The sequence below is a fragment of the Lissotriton vulgaris genome, chromosome 2_1 (genome assembly GCF_964263255.1).
Source record: "Lissotriton vulgaris chromosome 2_1, aLisVul1.2, whole genome shotgun sequence".
NCBI lineage: Eukaryota > Metazoa > Chordata > Amphibia > Caudata > Salamandridae > Lissotriton > Lissotriton vulgaris.
In genome coordinates, this window is record NC_141687.1 from 950,617,849 (window position 1) to 950,639,443 (window position 21,595).

The window sequence follows — 21,595 nt, forward strand, 5'->3', positions numbered from 1 at the left end:
CCGCGCCGCGCAGGCGTTCCGAGCGGGCCGTGACGGAACCGCTCCGTCATCAGCACAGCGCGACCGCGGCTGATGACGGAGTGGTTCCGTCACCAGCAGGGGAGGGGTTAAGTAGCCTTCTCTGGTCACCTTTGCTATTGATTGTTGAAGTCTGTTTCCTTAGGGTGTAGGATATATTGGAGAAATGTAGCTCTACTCGTGCATATTTTGGCACCAGATGAATCTGGAAAGATCAAGTGGGTAGGTAATCTGGATGGCGAGCACTGCTGCAGTAAACCTAGCTCTAGAAGACTCCGTGGCAGTGACGGCTGGTGAGATTTGAAAGTGGTGGCGCGTAAAGGGTTGTCATGAGTGACGTGTGGAAATAGCCAGAACTTTTGTCTACCTGACTACCTCATGTTTTGCACCGATTACAATTAGAGCACTCGATGCAGGAACACCTCTCCGGGTTTCTCCTGCGCAGGCAACCTCGTTTATTTACAATAACTGGCTTAAAGGCAAATAGTGTTGCGCTGCTTGCAAAATTCACTCATAATTCGCTTAAAGGCAAGTAGAGTGTGGCGCTGCTTGCAAAATTCACTCCAAATTCGATTTGTGCACATTTGCAATCTCACTTTTCCACCATCCCTTAGATTCAATGAAGTGTAAGCGGTTTTTGGAAACGTACAGAAATTCACACAATGACACAAGCTAACAGGGGACGTCCTGACGGCAGGGTGTGCTGTGCTATTTATAAACGAGTGCTATGTCTCACCTAATATTTTAACTACAGCTCCCTTGCTTGACTTTTTTAGTGCCCTTTTGATCCCTGTCCCCTGTCTCTCTGTCTTGTTCACCGCTCTGGCGTGCAGTGCCTGGCAGGTTACGGACTGAACGGCAAGTTTCCCCCTACCAATACCACGGGCTGGAGCAGAAATTAGTGGGTGCCGCTATAAATAGAGGCTCGGCGGGCGTCTCCAGACTATTTATATCCACATGCAGCAGTTTCCTAACCTGAGCTTATGTTTCCTAACCTGAGTTTATGAGAATGTTTAACATTAGAAACAAATTGTTCCTAATTTACCAAATAATCCAAATTCTTTCCTTCAATGTAAATGAGTATTCCACGTTTGCCTTTCCAGAACTTATCTTGTGATAAATTAATAGGGATACGGGAGTGACCTTTCCTCCGTCCTTTTTTCTCTGTAGGTTTCTTCCCAAACCTCACAGTTACATAAGCGGCAATGTGTGGTGCAAGCTGCAGTGGCCAGATGAGAGCCATGGCAATTATTTTTACACAAATTAAGCACTGCTTTGGCCGAAACACTTTTTACACCACTTACTTCTGCCTATGCACTTGAGTGCCAAATCCCAACAGTGTAACCCGATCACTGGGGCCCACACACCGCTCTGCCAGTGGCCCTCAGATACCCCCACTTCGACCACTGCTGCAGCCACACCTCACTCACGCCATGCAGCAGAACCAACCGCTATTCGATGAATGGGGCCCTAATCCAGCTTTGACAATGCACTGTAGTCCCCCTACCTGCAGCTCTCCGCTTTTCCAGCACTGGCTCTGACATTACAACTTCAATGTTTACCTGCAGCATTCACAATGTTGGCACGGTCACCCAGACAGGTGGAGGGCTGAGGATGGGGAGCGCTGTGAACGGTTCGTCGCCTCAGCTGAAGGCAGCTAAGACTGAGCCGGACGGGTGACACTGTGTGACCTTGTGCTGTGGAGGAGGCTGGCTGGGGTGGAGCAGAGGTCTGGGACGCTTTTGTTTCTATGACCACACTCCTCTAACCCTGAAAAGGAGCCCAGATGGATAGGGGGGGGGGAAAGAGGCAAAACAGACTCCATGAAATATGGCTCAGGGGGATGGAAAATCTGTGGTTTGGGGTAGCAGGAGGGAGGACAGCCATTTTGGTGAGAGCTCAGCGCAATCCTACAGCACTAAGCGCTCCCTTGTATTTTAAGTGGCCCGTCTTTCTTCTTTTTTGAATGAATGAGTAATTTTAAGGATATATTAAGAGAGGCTCTCGTTTGCAGTCGCTGCCGGCATTACATTGGAAATGGGGTCGTCGCACTGCGGAGGGGAGGGAGGAGGCGGGAGGGGTTCAAGGGAAAAATATATAAAATATAAAAGATAAACTTAAAGTACCCCTTTTTAGTTGTCCCGAGACTCCAGACTCCCACCGTCCTCCGTTTTGAATTCCTACAGTGCTGTGCTAGTCATCAGGAAGGCTGCAGGCAGCCTCCCTCCCCTCCACCGCAGCCTTGTGATTGGTTAGGCCGCTGCCCCACCTGCGTCATTTTCTCTCTGTATGCTGCAGCATACAGAGTGTTGGACAGGCCTCGTGAAGGGGCCGCGTCCTCCCTGCATAATGAGATCCGAGCACCGGCTCTCCCGGTGCCACCAGAAGAAACCACCCCGGCAACCCACAGAAGCACCACGCAACCTGTCACCAACGGGGCGCCTGTCCCCGAACACCACAACATCAGCCGGCCCGGGCCACCATCAGCCGCGTTGCCCTGGCCCAGCCGCCATCTTGGACACTGCACCACGAGGCCGCGTGGCCTCAGCTCGACCCCAAACCTGGGCCCGGCCAGGCCCCGACATCGAGGCACCACCATCCACCCAGGAGGTGAAGAGACCACTTGGCAGGTCAATGGGAGAGAGGAGTGTCAATGGTTCTCCCCCGCCAGGTGCCGATCGCCCCAGCCTCCCCGGGCGCTGGCTCCACCCCCCTGCTGGGTGTCTGGACTCCCTCATCCTGGACCTCCCGACCTCCAAGTGCGAGGGTCCGGACATCAAAGGGCGCCAGACCTATAACTGGGGCAGCTCCAGAGCAGGAAGGCAGTTGTATCCTGGAGTCGAGAGACACCTAGAAGAACTCATCCTTGACGGACTGCTGGCGCTGCCACAGCCCTGCCTTGTGAATCATCGTACTGCCTGCTGGCGCTGCCGCGGCTTTCTGCAACCTACACCTTCGTCGGGACCTGCTGGCGCTGCCGCGGCCCTCTGCAACCTGCATCCTCGTCGGGACCTGCTGGCGCTGCCGCGGCCCATCCTTGGGTGAACCATCGCCTTTGCCGGCTGGCGCTGCCGCGGCCCTTCTCAAGTGAGACTTATCATCCGAGCCTGCTGGCGCTGGCGCTGCCGCGGCCCGACCTTCCAGAACTCCGAGCTCGAGGATTGTGAGCTATCCATCATACCACCTCAGTACCAGACCGGTACCAAGACTGTCCCGCTACCCTTTCCCTTCCAGAGACTAGAATTGAGAGGACCCTCGTGTCCCGATCTCACTGTATCGCTGATATCCTTGCTTCAAGAATCGTATATAAAGAGTGTTGACCTCATCCTTGTGTGGTGTCCATCTGTGGGGGGGAAGTTACTTGTCTGTACGATCGCTGGAGACGGCCCTCTCTGGAGGCCTCTCCCCTTGACCCTCCAGGTCCCCATCTAACACAGAGAGAAAGGGGAGAGTGGGCAGTGTTACTCGAGGGCAGGGGGGAATGGGTTGTCCACTGTTGTTCATACTGCCTGTTTGGGCGGCCTCAGGCTGCCCAAACAGTCAGTATGAAGAACAGTGGGCATGCCACTCCCCCCTGCCCTCGAAAAACACCGCCCACCCCCAACCAGGAACTTCTGCTTTCTCGCAGTGCGAGAAGGCAGAAACAAATGGTAGTTATTACCATTTATGTTTCTGCCTTCTCGCACTGCAGAAACCCAAGGATATACCTTTCTATGGTGTCTAGACAGTTTTTTCATTTACTGCTATGGTTATTCTTTTACCGTGAGACTCCCACTATGACGACGGGGAAGATACAAGCATGTGAATCTATGAAAGATAATACTGGAGAACCATAGTGTACAGGTAAGTAACTAGTTTTTAGCACCCCTTGTAAGTCTCTAGAAAATGGCACCCCTGGTACCAAGGCAAGGAGGCTCAAGAGGGCTGCAGCATATATTGTGCCACCTGCAGCATATATTGTGCCACCCCAAGGGATCAACCCCAACCTGCAAATTGCCATTGCAGACTGCATGCAATAGTGCAGAGAAAAGTGAAGAAACTACATGGCACACCTTCTCTGTGTCATGCCTGTAGACACTGCATGGAGTACACCCCTACAGCAGGCCTTTAGAGCCCTAAGGCAGGATGCACTATACCTCATGTGTGGGCACATCTGCATGCGCAGATATGCCCCTAAGATGTCGAAGTCGATTTTTAGGTATTATAAATGAAACCATTTTGAGTACATGTGCTGGGCACTGGTGTTTACGGGTTCCACAGCTACATGATGGCTTCACTGAAACTAGAGATGTTTGGTATCATAATAAGCTCGCACTGATTCAAGTGATGGATTTATTAATACATGCACCCAGAAGGCACCCTAGAGCTGGCCCCCTGGAAACCTACCGTCTACCAGCGTGTACAGACTGGCTGGTATGGACTGGTTTCTGACCCCCTGTAAGTGAGAGCCTGTACACTCTGAGGGCAGAAACAGTGGCTGTTCCAGACGAAGGTGTTGTCACCTCCTCCAAGAAGGTTCGCTAAGTAATCAGAATATCAAGGCAGGAGGCTTCAAAAGCCTCTATGGCCTTTGATATGCTACCCAAGGCCTCCCCAGACAGAGGAAATTCCATCCCCTGCCCGGGCCCATTTGGCACCAGGACTGGTGGGACAATTAGCTAGTCAGGAGGAGTGTTCCCTTACAGGCTAGTACCACCATGTTAGGTTTGGCAAAATTAAGCTCTCTGGGTCAGGGTTATTCCCACTTCCCGCAGGAAGTGGTCATATAGAGTGTGTAGAACCCTAAAGGTAAGTAGCCCATTGGTTACTACCGGTCCCTCCCTGTAACACCCCTAAATTGAGTCTCTAAAAGAGACATGTTAGTGATAGATTCCTTACCTTAGAATATCCCCAGGCGTCAGACTGGATCCGGAAAGTTTTGCTTAACAGTACCCCTGCGGGTCAGTAGGTGGCGTTCTGTGGCTCCGCGTCGGTCATTGGCGTCGTCCGCGCCGAGATGACGTCACGGAGGGTACTTAGGCACCACCCATGCATGCTGATGTCCGTTTTCTTTTTCCACGCCAGCAAGCGCAGATCCAGATTGAGCAGGTCATTTTTAGGTAGAGCCTATGCCATCCCGTAGGGATGGTGGCGAGATTTATAGTAAGGCTTTTGAAAAGTCTCCCCAAACTGCGGATTAGGTACAGTTCATGTGAGCCAGGTGCATGCACATCATCGCCAGCCACATCGCTCATCACACACCACCATTTCTCTGAGCCTCTGCATCAGACTTCAAAGGAAGCCGCTTCCCTGCCATCCAAAGCCGCTCCCCCGCCCCCCAATGCTGCTCCCTCACTCCCCAATGTCGCTCCCCCGCCCCCCCACCACACAATGCCTATTTCAAGATGTTGACACAATGCTCGAGGGTGTGTGGTCTAGTGGCTTCAATATTTATCTTTGTGCCCACAGGCCTTCAGCGAGCGCTGAGGTAACAGGCACAGATCGTAATTGAAAGCTGTCTTTCAGACATCTGGCATGCGTGAGGCAAAAGGACATTGCTGTTCATTGTCTTATGTGAGGATTTCAATTAGCAAGGTAGTCACAAGTACAGCCTGCAGCAATCGTCTGTGGCCTTGGGCTCAGGAACCAAGCCATGCATTGGAGAATGGCTGCACCACAGACTTTCCAAAACAACTTGAGAGAGGTTAAACGCAGTTCAGACATATTTTTACAGACGACGCCACAAACACTTACAATGCTCTCTTCGTTCATACCGAGGTGACAATTTAAGCTTCTTCAGCACTATTGACAGTGTTGACACTTGCGCAGATGAGTGTTCTTGCCCCATTTCTGGTGGCCGTTATGTCTACGCCATTCCTAGTAGCTGCATTACCGATTCATATTTGTTGGGGGCAGTCGTCACAAAAAACAATGACGATGATGCGCAGTATGTTCTATTGCAGAGCACTGCATATTTTAAAACTGCTTTCCAATATCATGGTTGGCGGGTATAATCCGGTCTAGCACTACTTATCTACATTTCATCCAGCAATGTTACCTTTAATTTCATACATATTTGTCGATCTTATTTTGTGGCGAAACTTATTAAGATGTCCCTGCCGAACTGTGTTTAGTTATTCTGCATTTACTCTGGCATTTCTGTTTTACAGGGCTGTGCATCGTGCTGTGTGTAAAGACCTTGCTAATGTATCACTATCACATGACTTCTTCCGAAAGAAGTGTTCAAAAGGGTTATAATGTCGTTTTATAATTGGTTATAAAAATACATGCTTTTCATATAATAAACCTTGCAGTGTGCCTATTATTTCGGATACAGAAGTGAATGGAAGCTTTCTGCAGTGCAAATTTGCTGCAGTTGGGCATATATATCGGCAACCTCAAAAGATTTAGGGGCACACACACACAACCCCATACACACACACAACCCCATACACACACACAACCCCATACACACACACAACCCCATACACACACACAACCCCATACACACACACAACCCCATACACACACACAACCCCATACACACACAACCCCATACACACACACAACCCCATACACACACACAACCCCATACACACACACAACCCCACACACACAACCCCACACACACCCAACCCCACACACCCAACCCCACACACACCCAACCCCACACACACCCAACACCCCCACACACCCAACCCCCCCACACACCCAACCCCCCCACACACCCAACCCCCCCACACACCCAACCCCCCACACACCCAACCCCCCACACACACCCAACCCCCACACACACCCAACCCCCCACACACCCAACCCCCCACACACCCAACCCCCCACACACCCAACCCCCCCACACACCCAACCCCCCACACACCCAACCCCCCCAACACACACCCAACCCCCCCACACACCCAACCCTCCAACACACCCAACCCCCCCACACACCCAACCCCCCCACACACCCAACCCCCCCACACACCCAACTCCCCCACACACCCAACTCCCCCACACACCAAACCCCCCCACACACCCACCCAACCCCACACACACACCCAACTCCACACACACACCCAACTCCACACACACACCCAACTCCACACACCCCCCCAACTCCACACACACCCACACACACCCAACCTCACACATACACACCCAACCTCACACATACACACCCAACCCCACACATACACACCCAACCCCACACATACACACCCAACTCCACACACACACACCCAACTCCACACACACACACCCAACTCCACACACACCCCCAACTCCACACACACCCCCAACTCCACACACACCCCCAACTCCACACACACCCCCAACTCCACACACACCCCCAACTCCACACACCCCCAACTCCACACACCCCCAACTCCACACACCCCCAACTCCACACATACCCAACTCCACACACACACCCAACCCCACACACCCAACCTCACACATACACCCAACCTCACACATACACCCAACCTCACACATACACACCCAACCCCACACACACACACCCAACCCCACACACACACCCAACCCCACACACACACACCCAACCCCACACACACACACCCAACCCCACACACACACACCCAACCCCACACACACACACCCAACCCCACACACACAACCCCACACACACACACACACACAACCCCACACACACACACACCCAACCCCACACACACAACCCCACACACACACACACACACAACCCCACACACACACACACACCCAACCCCACACACACACACAAACACACACACACACAACCCCACACACACACACACAACCCCACACACACACACACAACCCCACACACACACAATCCCACACACACAATCCCACACACACAATCCCACACAAACACAACCATCTATATCGCCCTCACACTATCTATCGCCCTCACGCTCTCTATCGCCCTCACGCTCTCTATCGCCCTCACTCTCTCTATCGCCCTCACTCTCTCTATCGCCCTCACTCTCTCTATCGCCCTCACTCTCTCTATCGCCCTCACTCTCTCTATCGCCCTCACTCTCTCTATCGCCCTCACTCTCTCTCTATCCCCCCTCTCTCTCTATCCCCCTCTCTCTCTCTCTATCCCCCTCTCTCTCTCTATCCCCCTCTCTCTCTATCCCCCTCTCTCTCTCTCTATCCCCCTCTCTCTCTCTCTATCCCCCTCTCTCTCTCTCTCTATCCCCCTCTCTCTCTCTCTATCCCCCTCTCTCTCTCTCTCTATCCCCCCTCTCTCTCTATCCCCCCTCTCTCTCTATCCCCCCTCTCTCTCTATCCCCCTCTCTCTCTCTATCCCCCTCTCTCTCTCTATCCCCCTCTCTCTCCCTATCCCCCTCTCTTTCTACACCCCTCTTTCTCTCTACATCCCTCTTTCTCTCTACACCCCTCTTTCTCTCTACACCCCGCTCTATCGCCCTCCCTCCCTCCCTCCCTCTAACTATCTGTCTATCTATTGCCCTCCCTCCCTCTATCGCATCACAACAGAATCACAGCACCCCCACAGCTTCACTGCGCCACCGCAGCATCAAACCGTGCTCAGGATATAGAGGCCCCGCTCTGTCCGTCTTTGCCTCAGACTTTCCCGAGTCTTCGGGGAGGCTCAGGAAAGTCTTTAGGCAACGACGGACAAAGCAGGGCCTCTACATCGTGAGCACGGTCCAGGTGAGGTGAGGTCCAGTCCCTGGTCAAGCTGGATGCCATCTCCATTCATTGATACGGAGGATTCGTACACAACAGGTTGTATTTATTCCAACCTACAATTGATTGTTTTTTTCACGTTTATAGTTGCTTTAACACGTTTGTATGCAGTAGCAATCTTTTGAAAGCCGAGGTCCTGACGAAAGCCGAGGGATTATTTGCCCGATTGGTTGAACATGTTGGCCCTTTTTGGCAGTCATTTGTTTAAACTGCCCTTTGCACTGTTCTGGTTTTAATTAGGGGATGTGTCTGTATTTCAATAAAATGTGCATTATGTTTGGACACACCACTCTATTTTAACTCACCACACACTTTTTGTGTTTTTTGCACTGCAGTTTATCATTCCTTTGGCGATCAACTATTCAGCTGCTCATTTGTTGTCTGCAAGTGACTGTAGGCATGATCCAGCTTACCACTGTTGGAATGGTAGCACGTCTCGATGATCAAGAGACATACCACTTCTTTAGCTGGATGACCAAATAATATTACTGATCACGAAGTTAAGTTGATGGTAATCCAGACTTATGAGCTTAAATCATACCACTTATCACTTAAGCGTTCTCGTTCTTCTATGTGTTCTTTTTCTTGGGCGTTCTTGGTAACTTGGGTACTAACTTACCACAGTGAAGTTAAGGATAGCCCGTCATAATATTGTCCTTTAGACCCCCGGTTCGTTTTGTTGATTAGATGTATTATTTGGAGATGTGAACCTGGACTGGTCTTTACAATTTCCCTATGACCCTTCCTCTCCCTGTATTGTTGTAGTAGTATTTGTAATATCAATACATCTAAGTCTCATAAATACAACACATATTGCATTACAAATGCTATAGGTGTCACATTTGCGAAAGTTAAAACTATTGGCATTGTAAATGACAAAGCTATTAACCCGTTGGCTGCGTCGAACGTTGAGCTCCAGTGCTGAACGTTCGAAAAACGGGTGGGGCAGCGTCGGCCAACGGACGTGCGCAGCACTACCAAGGTAGTGCTTGCGACGACCGTTGGCCGACGGCAGCAGCCAATGGGTTAATTTAGCTATTTTCAAAACCAACACATAAATACAAAATTTGTCATTTACAATACCAATAGCTCAAACTTTCCTAATGCGAGACCTATTGCATTGTAAATGCTTGTTTGACTACTCTTTTGAGACTTTTGTCTCCTTTTTTCTCCTGGAGCTCGTAGGGATGCTCGGCTTTAAGTCTTGTGGGTCGTGCCGCCGTAACATGTCAGTGGCGGACCCCCACGATGTGTGTCTCCACTGCCTGGAGACCGACCACGACTCCCAAGACTGTCCAGCCATGGGCCGAAGGCCTTGCGGGAGTGGCGCCGGAAGTTGCTGAAGGTCCGGCATTCCTCTCACCGCCACTCCGGGTCTAGGGGCCATTCCCGAGGCTGCTCGTGGGACCGGAGCCGTTGCTACTCTGGCTCTTCGCCTTCAGATTCCGTTTAAGCAACGCCATAAAAAGAAGTCGAAGAAGCGTGTTCTCTCTCCGACGTCCCCCCGTTGCTCCCCGAGGCGGACGAGGGGGACATGGGCTCCGCCCCTGCGGCTCTTCTGGAGCCGGGGAGTCCCGCTGCCGATCTACTATACCCGGGTTCATCGGCGACTCCTGAACAGATGCAAGAGTTTCTTGCTGCCTTGGACCGCCTTTATAGGCCCCGGGCTCCTACCGGCGCGCCTTCGGGTCCACGGTCCTATGTCCAGATCCTGCTGGCCCAGCAGCTCTGGCCCCGGCGCCACAGAATCCTACGCCGCTGGCTTCGGTGCCTCCCTCGGCTCCATCCCAGGCGCCACACTTGGTGCCGTTTATCCCACCCCTGCCCCGGTTCCCAGACCATTTTGTTCCGGCCCGGGATCCAAATTGGGATGCGGCTCTGGCCCTGCCCCGGCTGGCGCTGTTTTCGGCACCGCTCCCGCCACCGTTCGTCCTTCTCCGGCTCTGCCGCTGCGACCGGCCCCCTCTACGCCCAGAGGCGGATGAAGACTGGGACGGGTCAGAGGGCCCCCTTGCCTGGCAATGTGACTCCGAGCAAGATTGGAGATGCGGGCGAACACTATGTTTCTTCTGACCCTAGGTTTGCCTCTCCTCCACCTACTATGGAGGAGGGTGCTTCCTACACCGTGGTGCTCAGTCGGCCTGCCGAGGCTCTCAATCTCCACATCCCTACAGTGGCCCTCAAAACCAACCTCCTTACAGAGGTGCTCCGCTGCTCCCTTTCAATGAGGCCCTTACCGAAGCCTTCTTGGGCACTTGGTTGCGACCGGCCATGGGGTCGCCGGTGGATAAAAACATAGTCAGGCGCCATCGCCTGACGCCTGGTGATCCCGCTTTCCTGACCACTCACCCAACGCCTGAGAGCCTGGTCATTCAGGCCTCGACGTCACAGAGTGCCTTTCCCACGGCTCCACCGAATAAGGACTCTTAAAGCCTGGAACAATTTGGCAAGAGGTTGTTCTCCTCGGCCAGCTTGGGGCTGCGGTTGTTGGGCCGTTACTCCCACGCAGTGTGGGATTCTGTAGCTCAGGTCTTGCCTCCGTGTTCTGAGGAGGTCCAGGCTGTCCTTTCCCAAGCGATTGCAGAAGGTAAGGATACGGCTAAATTTGCCATCAGGTGCAGTTTAGATACCGCTGATTCATTGGGTAGTGCAATTTCCAAGACTGTGGCGCTGCGGCGCCACGCCTGGCTGCGTTCAACTGGGTTCTCGCCCGATGTCCAAGGCTCGCTCGTGAACATGCCCTTTGATGACTCTCGCCTCTTTGGCGATAAGGCCGACAATGCCCTGGAGCGCTTTTAAGACTCTCTGGCCCCGGCCAAGTCCTTGGGTCTTTCTACAAAGAACCCTGCCACTCCTGGGTTTTGTGCCTTTCGTGGCCAGGGCAGAGGCACCCAGGCATGCTCCTCCAACAAGCCTGTGCAGAACCAGCCTCAGCGCAGCCCCGGCCATGGATTCCGCAGGGGTGAGTCTGGAAACCAGCGTGCGGGTCAGTCCACATCCACCCCCGCTGCTTCCACCTCAAACCTTCCTAATCTGATCTTCAGGGAGCACCCCACACCGGTGATTGGCAGGGTCCACCACCACCTCCACCACTGGTGCGAAATTACATCAGACAAGTGGGTGCTGCAGATAATCTACCAAGGTTACTCACTCCCCTTTCTATCCCCCCCACCCCCTCCAGCCATGCTGCCTCGGTACCACCGCATGTCGGGGGATCATTTGGCTCTTCTCCGTTATGAAGTCTCGGCCCTCCTGGCCAAGGGGGCCATCGAGTGTGTTCCCGATCACGAAGTAGGGAATGGTTGTTATTCCCACTACTTCCTGGTCCCCAAGAAGGATAAGGGGGGGCCTGTGCCCTATCTTGGACCTCCGGGACGTCCATCGCTTCCTCCGGAAGGAAAAGTTCAAGATGCTGACTCTTGCTCAGGTCCTTACTGCCCTGGACGGTAGCGTTGGACTTGCAGTACGCTTATTTTCACATCCCCGTCCAACTGGCCCACTGGCGTTACCTGCGGTTCACGGTAGGCCAGGAGCATTTTCAGTTTGCCTTGCTCCCCTTCTGCCTTACCAGTGCCCCTCGGGTGTTCCCGAAGGTGACGGCGGTGGTCGTGGCTCATCTGTGCAGGTCAGGGGTGTCGGTCTTCCCCCTACCTCGACGACTGGCTTTTAAAGGCAAGATCGCCCCGGGTATTTGTCCACCACCTACAGACTACGGCCGACCTGCTGCGTTTGCTGGGGTTCACTGTCAATATGCCGAAGTCGCACCCGAGTCCCTCTCAGAAGCTCTCCTTCATCTGAGCGGTTCTGGATTCGACAATGTTTCTGGTTTATCCTCCCGAGCAGCGAGTCCGGGATATTCAGGCTATGATTCCAATCTTTCAGCCTCTATCCCGGGTTTCAGTCAGGATGACCCTCGGCTTCTGGGTCTGATGGCCTTATGCATCCTGCTGGTGACACATGCCAGATGGCATATGCAGGCTCTGCAGTGGGACCTCAAGTTCCAGTGGGCGCAGCAACAGGGCATCCTGTCTGACAGTGTTCAGATCTCGAAGGGCACTGCTCAACACTTGCAGTGGTGGCTCACGAATCGAGATTGGGTCAGTGGCAGATCCCTCTCCCTTCCTCAACCGGAGCACACATGGGTGACAGATGCCTCCCTCCTGGGCTGGGGAGGTCACTTGGGAGAGGCGGAGATCGGAGGTCTCTGGTCTCTGGCGGAGTCCTGGCTCCATTTCAACCTTCTGGAGCTTCTGGCGATCCGACTTGCAGTGAAAGCATTCCTTCCCTCTGTCCGTGGAAGTGTGATAAAGGTGTCCACGGACAACACCACTGCCATGTGGTATTGCAACAAGCAGGGCGGGGTGGGGTCCTGGACCCTGTGTCAAAAGGCTCTGCGCCTATGGACATGGCTGGAATGTCAAGGCATTACCCTGGTGGTTGAACACCTGGCAGGTTCTTTGAACGCTAGGGTGGACGAAGTCAGCTGCAGGTGCATGATGGATCATGAATGACGTCTGAACTCTGACGTGGCTCAAGGTCTCTTTCTGCAGTAGGGAGAGCCTTGGTTAGATCTAATTGCCACTGAAGAGAACCTGCAATGTCATCAGTTATGCGCGTTGGAATTTCTAAGGCGGCACTTGCTCGGAGACACTTTTCGTCGGAAGTGGAGTTGCGGTTTGTTGTACACCTTTCCGCCTATACCACTTCTGCCCAGAGTGCTGAAGAAGATTAGGCGCGACCGGGTTCAAGTCATTCTTGTGGCTCCGGACTGGGCTTGGAGAGTATGGTATCCCGAGCTACTCAGTATGAGCATCGATCCCCCGATCAGTCTGCCTCTTCGGTAGGATCTTCTGTTGCAGCAGCAGGGGACGGTCCTCCACCCGAACCTGTCCAGCTTCCACCTCCATGCGTGGAGATTGAGCGGCGACAGTTGACACCTTTTGATCTTCCTCCCGAAGTCTGAGATGTCATTCTAGCAGCCAGGCGTCCATTCACCAAAACGGCATACGCCTGCAGGTGGAACAAATTGTAGCATGGTGCATAGCAAAGGCTGTCGATCCCCTTTCTGCCCCTCTTTCTGAGGTTCTTCTGTTCCTTCTCTTTTTGGCCCAGCAGGGCTCTGCTCTGGGCACTATCAAAGGTTATCTTTCGCCATCTACGCCTTTCTACAGCTTCCAGATCAGCCTTCTCCTTTTAAGTCCCCGGTTGTTAACCGTTTCCTTAAGGGCATTACGCATAAGTTTCCACCCGTACCCTTCATAATGCCTCAGTGGGACTTGAATCTTGTCTTGACTTTTCTAATGTGCGCTCCCTTTGAGCCCCTTCATAACTGTCTCTTACTTCTTCTCGCTCTAAAGACGGCTTTCCTGGTTGCTATCACCTCTGCCAGAAGAGTGAGTGAGCTCCTTTCCTTTCTGTTCATCCGGACAAGGTGGTTCTCAGGACCCGTCATTCTTTCTTGCCAAAGGTTGTTGCGCCCTTCCACATCGGGCAGACCATCACTTTGCCCACCTTCTTTCCACCTCCGCATCATTCAAGGAAAGAGGAGAGGCTCCACTGTCTGGACCCAAAACGTGCGCTCGCATTCTATCTGCAGTAAACACACAGGTCCGGGTGGATGATCAGCTTTTTGTTGGCTACGTGGGCGCCAAGAAAGGTTGTGCCGTGCACAAATGGACCATCTCCCGGTGGGTCGTTCTGTGCATCAAAGCATGTTACTCGTTAGCCAAGAAGGAGCCTCCTGTGGGACTGCGTGCCCATTCCACCCGGGCTACTGCAGCCACTACTGCCTTGGGACATTTGTCAGGCAGCTACGTGGGCCTCGCTGCACACGTTTACCAAGCACTACTGCCTTGACAGCCGGGTCCGGATAGACCGCTTCTTTGGCCGTTCTGTGCTACGTGACTTTCTGGTGTAATCTTGTTCGCAAACCCACCACCGGGGATGGTATTGCTGGGGTATCGATTCTAGGGTAAGGGATCTATCACTAACGTGTCTCTTTCAGATGCACAAGTTACTACATGTGTAACGATATATCTGTAAGAGACATTAGTTAGTGATAGATTCCTTACGGCCCCACACATCCTTCCCGTTTTGCAAACTGATTACTAGGGTTAATGTCATCTCCTTTTAGGGGCCTAGTTTTATGCGCCAATTGTCAGTGTCTTGCATGGCTCTGCGTTTTTGGCGCAGACAGTTGTGTACAGAACTGACGTCAGCGCGCATGGGTGGCACCTAAGTACCCTCCGTGACGTCAGCTCGGCGCTGACTACGCCAGTGACTGACGCAGAGCGTTAGTACTCCATCTACTGACGCGCAGGGGTACTGCTAAGTAAACTTTCCGGATACAGTCTGACGCCTCGGGATATTGGAAGGTAAGAAATCTATCACAAACTAATGTCTCTTACAGATATATTGTTACACAAGTAGTAACTTGTGCATTTAGGTGGCACCTCTAACGCCAGGAACTTAGATTTGACGGATCAAGAAGAGAGAACATAGAAGAGCTGCAAGGAACGCGAGAGCAGAAGACTGCTATAGACTTTTGGCACCAAACCCTGATTGCCTGCACCAAGTATCGACAAACGCGACCAGTGTCTCGTCCTGTAGCTGACCAGCGTCCAAGAACCCCGGGAAACTGCCAGCCATTCGCACATTTTCAAGTAATCTCCTTTAAAGAAGAGACACTCTCACAGGCACTACAAAGCTAATTTCAGTTCGACCTGTTGCTAACCGGTCAACCTGATATTCAGCCACCCAGGAAGAGATACCTGTGCTCCTGAAGGTCGGGTCTGTCCTCCCACCAAGTGAGAGAACACCAGGACCAATCGGAGCTGTACTGGACAAATACCTGGGGTCCCGGACCCCTTGCAGCAGACATACACAATGAGAATCCAGTCCGGACTCTGAGACTGAGCAGCCGTTGAGGGACGCCGGCGCCGCAGGGTTCCACTTCCTTTTTTCTTTTTTTTTTTTTTTTAAATGTTATTGTTCCACAGTAAAGTATTCAAACAATACATCTTTAAGACAATAAAACAAGTTCATGTTTGGTCAATGAAAGCACCCCAAATACTCATCCCAATCTTCTTTTTTTTTTAGCACCCTTAACAGAAAATGATTTCTAAATTAAACAAATTGTACATTTGGCCCGCCATACCTCAAATGCAGGAGGATCATTTTGAAGCCACTTAGAAGCAATGCACAGCCGAGCAGCTGTCATTGCAACAAAAATCAGATAGCGATATTTATACAGTCGAGTACCTTTATCAATTTCTGACACCATCCCTAATAACATTATGGCAGGTGTAATCCTCATCAGATTATCAATAATTATATACATAAATTTCTCTATATCCATTATAAATCTAGCCAATTTACAGCAGCTAAAAATAACATGTAAACTATCAGCATTATCTACCTGACAGCGGAAACATTTACCATCATAAACTCCCCCCCCACTTAACCTCTTCGACGCAAAGCCAGCTCGTCATGGGCATTACCTGCGCTACACGGATGACGGGCTGGCTTTTTCATGAAGAATGGGGATCTGAATATTTCAGCGCACAGAGGGGAAAACCCATAGCTCCCAAGGTGTTAAACATACGAGCTGGGGTATAATACAAATCAAACACAGTCTTAAAAAATTGCACTTTCAAATTAGCAGAGATTAACACAACCCTAGACCTAACAATGGCGCCTTAAATGGATATGTTCTGCTCTCCTAAAATTTTAGACCATTTAGCATTGTTTCCCTAAATCATCTGATCTGTAAAATAATAAGTTATACAGCACCCCTATTTTATCCTGCCACCTTACCGCCTCCACAAGAAGATTGGGTGCAAACCAAATTTTCTTGCGAGATCAATAATCCCGAATTTGAAGAAATGTAAAAAACTGAAGATTCGATAAATGATACAATCTCCCTAATTCTTCAAAAGACATAAGGAGCCCCCCCTTTGCATACAAATCTCCTAATCTTGTAATGCCTTTATTCTTCCATAGGCGGGCTACATTATCCCAAAAATTAGGGGGAAGAATTTTCTCAGCATCCATAGGTGTGTAATAAGATGCCTTCTCCAAAGAACAAAGTTTTCAAATTCGTTTCCATACTCTAAAAACACCTTCCAAAACCTTCAATCTTGTTCTCTTGAATAGCTCCCATCAATTTCTTTAAATAAACATTGTCGTGCTGCAGATCTTAGAAAAATGTCACAAATCGAAGGGGCCTCTGCTGTATTACCCACTTACTCCCCAGCCAATAAAATCCGCATATTTAACAAAACGCATACATAAAAATATAAGACAAAATCCGGTACGGCCAAGCCACCTCTCTCCACTGGAAGGGTCATAAACCTGCTGGCTCGCCTTGGTTTACCCGGAGCCCAGATAAAATTTGCACTCAGAGATTGAAGATGTTGCAGCTGAGCACCTTTCTCTTCCAAAGAAATTGATCTAAATATATATAAAGCCTTAGGTAAGATATTAATTTTAATAATGTTGCTTCTACCTATTAGAGTCAAATGTAGCCGTGGCCATTTATTAAAGGAGTCCATAACACTCCGTATCAACGCATTCCAGTTAGCATCAACAACCTCTAGCATCGAGGTTCTTATTTTAAAGCCAAGATAAGTCCCCTCTTTTAACACTCTAGTATCCTGCACTACAATTGTTTCTGAACAAAGCATTTGTATTTTTGTCATATTAAGTTTATACCCAGATACCTGGCCAAACAATATTGCTAATTGCTCGATCTCTTGAATTGCGAGCATTGGATCAGCTGATGTCACTATGTCATCCGCATAAGCGAAAACAGAAAATGGAAGTCATTAACATAAAAAGGTTTAATACGAGGATTTTTGATCGACTTCTCAACAAAAGGATTAATGTATAAGGCAAATAAAAGTGGGGAGCAGGGGCAGCCTTGCCAGGTACCTCTAGTGATTTTTCACAGCCTCTGATGATAACCCCATAGCAGTAATTCTACCAATCGGTTCAGTATATAATACCTGAAGGGCAGTTAGGAATCCCTGTCCAAAAGCGATACGACACATCAATTGCCATAAATACCCCCACACCACCCGATTGAATGCTTTCTCTGCATCCAATAAAATTAATCCTAAATCTCGCTTTTCCTTATGGGCAACATCAAACAAAGTAATTACTTTATTTACATGAGTAGTAGTCCCACTAGAGGGTATAAACCCATGTTGGTTTGCAGAAACTAGAGAGCTAATTACCTTAGATAAACAATTTGCCAATATCTTGGAATATATTTTACTGTCACAGTTCAGCAAAGAGATCGGGCGATATGATCCAACCAATTCCGAGTCTTTACCCTTCTTACAAAAAACCACTATGGACGCTTAAAGCCTCTTCCGACCAAAGATACTCAATTCCAAAACAATTGGAGAATGGTCGACAGAGATCCTAGGATATATTTGAACTGAAGCCAAATCTAAAGAGGGAGTGGAAGCAAAAAAATAATCTAAACAAGCTAGTTTTTTGTGGGGAAAAGAATAAAATGTATAGCCCAGATCCTTAGGATTTAACTTACCCCAAACGTCAACTAGTCCATGATTATTGACTAAGTGATATGAAGCTCTAAACACATGTGGTTTACGACCTTTATATCTTTGCGGGCCATCAAACAACTCTTGGTTATGCAAGGGTTCCACTTCCATAGTGGTTTCGCTGTCCTGATTTTTGCACTCTCAACCAGAGAGACAGACAATTGCACGGCCCTAGGACGCACAGAGCCCAGCCGACTTTCTCACTCTGCAACGAGTGTCCCAGCCCAGGTACCAACGAACTGAATGTGCTTCCTTATTCCCAGGAACCTTGTGATCGGAACCCCTCTGTTTGGAGCTCAAAGACTTGCCCTCAATTCCCCCTCCGCAGCCAGGTTCTAGGTGGGCCCCATTCTTCTTACCGGCGTAGTGCGCACAGCTACCAACCTGACTGACATCTCTGCAACCTGAAGCCCCAAGGCAGGTAACGAGAAACTGCTGGTGGTACTTTGGACTTTGGTCCCGAAGGAAACCCCCAGAAACTGACTACAAATACCTGTATGCTATCTATGCATTTTTCCTACATAGGAAAGCATTGTGCGTAAAGGCGCGTTAAAGTGACTGCTTTAGTTACCTGCAAAATTCAATATTTTAAAAAAGTACTTACTTGAAAACTAAGTTCTTGGCGTCAAGATTTATATAAAAATTACTTATTTTTCTAAATTGGTCTTGGATTTATTCCTGAATGTGTCTCATTTATTGCCTCTTTGAGACAAACAAATACTTAGCACTACCCTCTGTTACGCCGAAATGCTTACCCACACTACCACAAAAGAGAGCATTTGGTATGTCATTTGTGCCTCTGTAAACCGGTTTGGATTTGCCTGGACTCCACAGTGTACATCATTTTGGCCCACTGTATAAATAGCCAGCTTACTACAGTAATAATTTTGGCACGCAGTTTTGGAGGAAAGTTTAGGTCAAGAATGTCCTAGATGTCCACATTGTTAATGAATCTGTCACATATGATCCCCATGCAAGTTTGCTGTCCGCTTGCTTGACCATATTAACTCCCTCAGGGTGCCAGTCGGGCAGCCGTGAGTTTAACATAGTAACTTAAGAAACTTGCTTTCCCCATGATCACTTGATTACTTAAATTGAATTCAAGACAAATTTGAGTTGACTGTGGCATTAGACATCTTGAATAATTGTCTGTAGTAACGGCACTGGGTCTTTTCTAGCAAGACTCCTGGACGATCCTTGAATATTACCGAGCCATACAACTGTGTTGGAATAAATTTGCCATCAATGGTGCAACAAATTGCCGATCGGTCGGGACCCCTTATTAGTTTTAGCAGCTTTTGAAAGCTGATGATAATGGCTATTTACATTCCTTTCATCACCTTGAGCTGGGTTTGTTGCGAGCCACGCTAATTGAAATAGATGACCAGGTATTTCAAGCTAGATACATGCTCTATGTTCCCCTACTCTAGGGAAAATTTGATCTTCTTGATTTTCTTCTTCCCGTGAACCAATATTTTTTCGTTTTTGAGGCATTGATAGAAAACCGGTTTGCATTACAATAAATAGACAAAGCACTCAACTATCTTTGCAGATATTGTTTGTATCGTCTGCATATTACAAACACTGATGGTGAAAGCCAACAAACTTGGATGGAAATGTGTTCTCTTAAATTAAGGCATTATTTAGAACAACCAAGTAAAGATTAAATGATGGGGGAGACAATATGCAACCCTGTTTCACCCATTGGTATGTCCAGATTTATTTTGATGTCACTCTGTTAGCCAAAACTTTAACTCTCTTCCGGGACTTTACATTTAAACTCATGATGGCTCTTACCAGCGTAGCTGGTATGCCCCATTTGTGCCACACCCTTGCTCAGTCGATTCTATTCGATGTGGTGGTATATAGTCAATGAAGGCTGCATACAGCGTTGGTGTGTGGTTTTGTTTGCTACTTTGATCAAGGAGGAAAGAATCTACAAATTGTTTTCCGTGCTGCTGCCACCTTGTCTATAGACTGTGTAATGGTTATTAGTGCATTGGCCGTGCAAGAAATTGGATACACAGGGATTGTTTTGGCATTTTGTTTCCCGTCCAGTTAAGGGCACCTCTAGTGTTTCTTGTAAAACCCAGAACAAATGTCTGGTAAGACAAAGCAGGTCTTTCAGCAACCAGACTGTGGAAACACAGGAATTATCTTGGCATCCTGTTCTCAGCCTTTCATGTGTACCCAAAGTGGTATATGAAACCATGCAGACCGGTCATGCAGGCTTTGACACTCAAGCGGGATTTGACACTGTAATGCCAAAAAGGATGGTCACAGACCCCACCTGCATTTTGAGTGCAGTTCAGAGAAATCCTCTTTCGATTCATGTCAGCCTATTGTTTAATACTGGAGAAAATTTCACACCAAGTGAAATTCTGATTACTGGTTGGGAAAAGTTGGCTTTCCTAAAAATCTGACTTCCCCATTGATTTTGATTTTTAACGAATATTATAAATAGTTCTTCATTTATTTTTCTAGCTAGCCCCATTCCCAAGTTACAGTATTAGTGGGGGACATTGGGATTGTTTTTGCGCAGTTTCTGCAGAATCCTGGATATGCCTCGAGCGCCACATAATTCATTATCCACTTCATAATCTGCAGACTTTAACAAACAAAATGTTGCTTCTAGCTCCAACGGATCTAAAGGTTCGAGGCATATGAGCTGCAGAACGTACACTTAGCAATAGATCGCCACCTAGTGTTGGGCTCGGATGTTTGCAGGTTGTTGTCTTCTTGGAAGAAGTCTTTGTAGTCACGAGATAGGACACTCCTCCCTTGGACAATACTGTGCATGGTCCTCGACTCCATCCTCAGATTGTTTTTTTCCGCCACTGGGTTAGGATGAAAGTTTTCCGCTCCGGCTAGAAAAGACTGTTTCAGCAACTTCGAAGCGTGAAACTTCATATAAACATTTTCGACATCGAATAGACATTTCGACATCACCAGTCAAGTCAAGTCAAGTCAGAGAATTTATATAGCGCACTACATACCCAGAGGGTCTCAAGGCGCTTAGAAAGGGGAGGCGGATTACTTGTCAAATATCCACGTTTTAAGTTGCTTTCTGAATGCTAGGTGGTTCTGGGTAAGGCGAAGGTAAGCGGGGAGTGAGTTCCATGTTTTAGCAGCCAGGTATGAGAAGGATCTGCCTCCCATGGTGGTCTTGTTGATGCGAGGTACAGTGGCGAGGGCTTGGCTGGAGGAACGTAGTTGGCGGGAGGGGGTGTAGAAGGACAGTCGAGAGTTGAGGCATTCTGGTCCGATGTCGTAGAGTGATTTGTGTGCGTGGGTTAGCAGTCGGAAAGTGATCC

General features: G+C 49.5%; 1 protein-coding gene across 1 annotated transcript in view; it reads left to right on the forward strand.

Annotated features, from left to right (window-relative positions):
- The first annotated feature begins 253 nt into the window (after positions 1-253).
- The window catches only part of CLSPN (claspin), a 202,306-nt gene continuing 180,964 nt past the window's right edge, over positions 254-21,595 (forward strand). The window contains exon 1 of the mRNA XM_086954200.1: positions 254-311. Coding sequence (XP_086810326.1) covers positions 254-311 — 58 coding nt within the window. The remainder of the gene's footprint in view (positions 312-21,595) is intronic.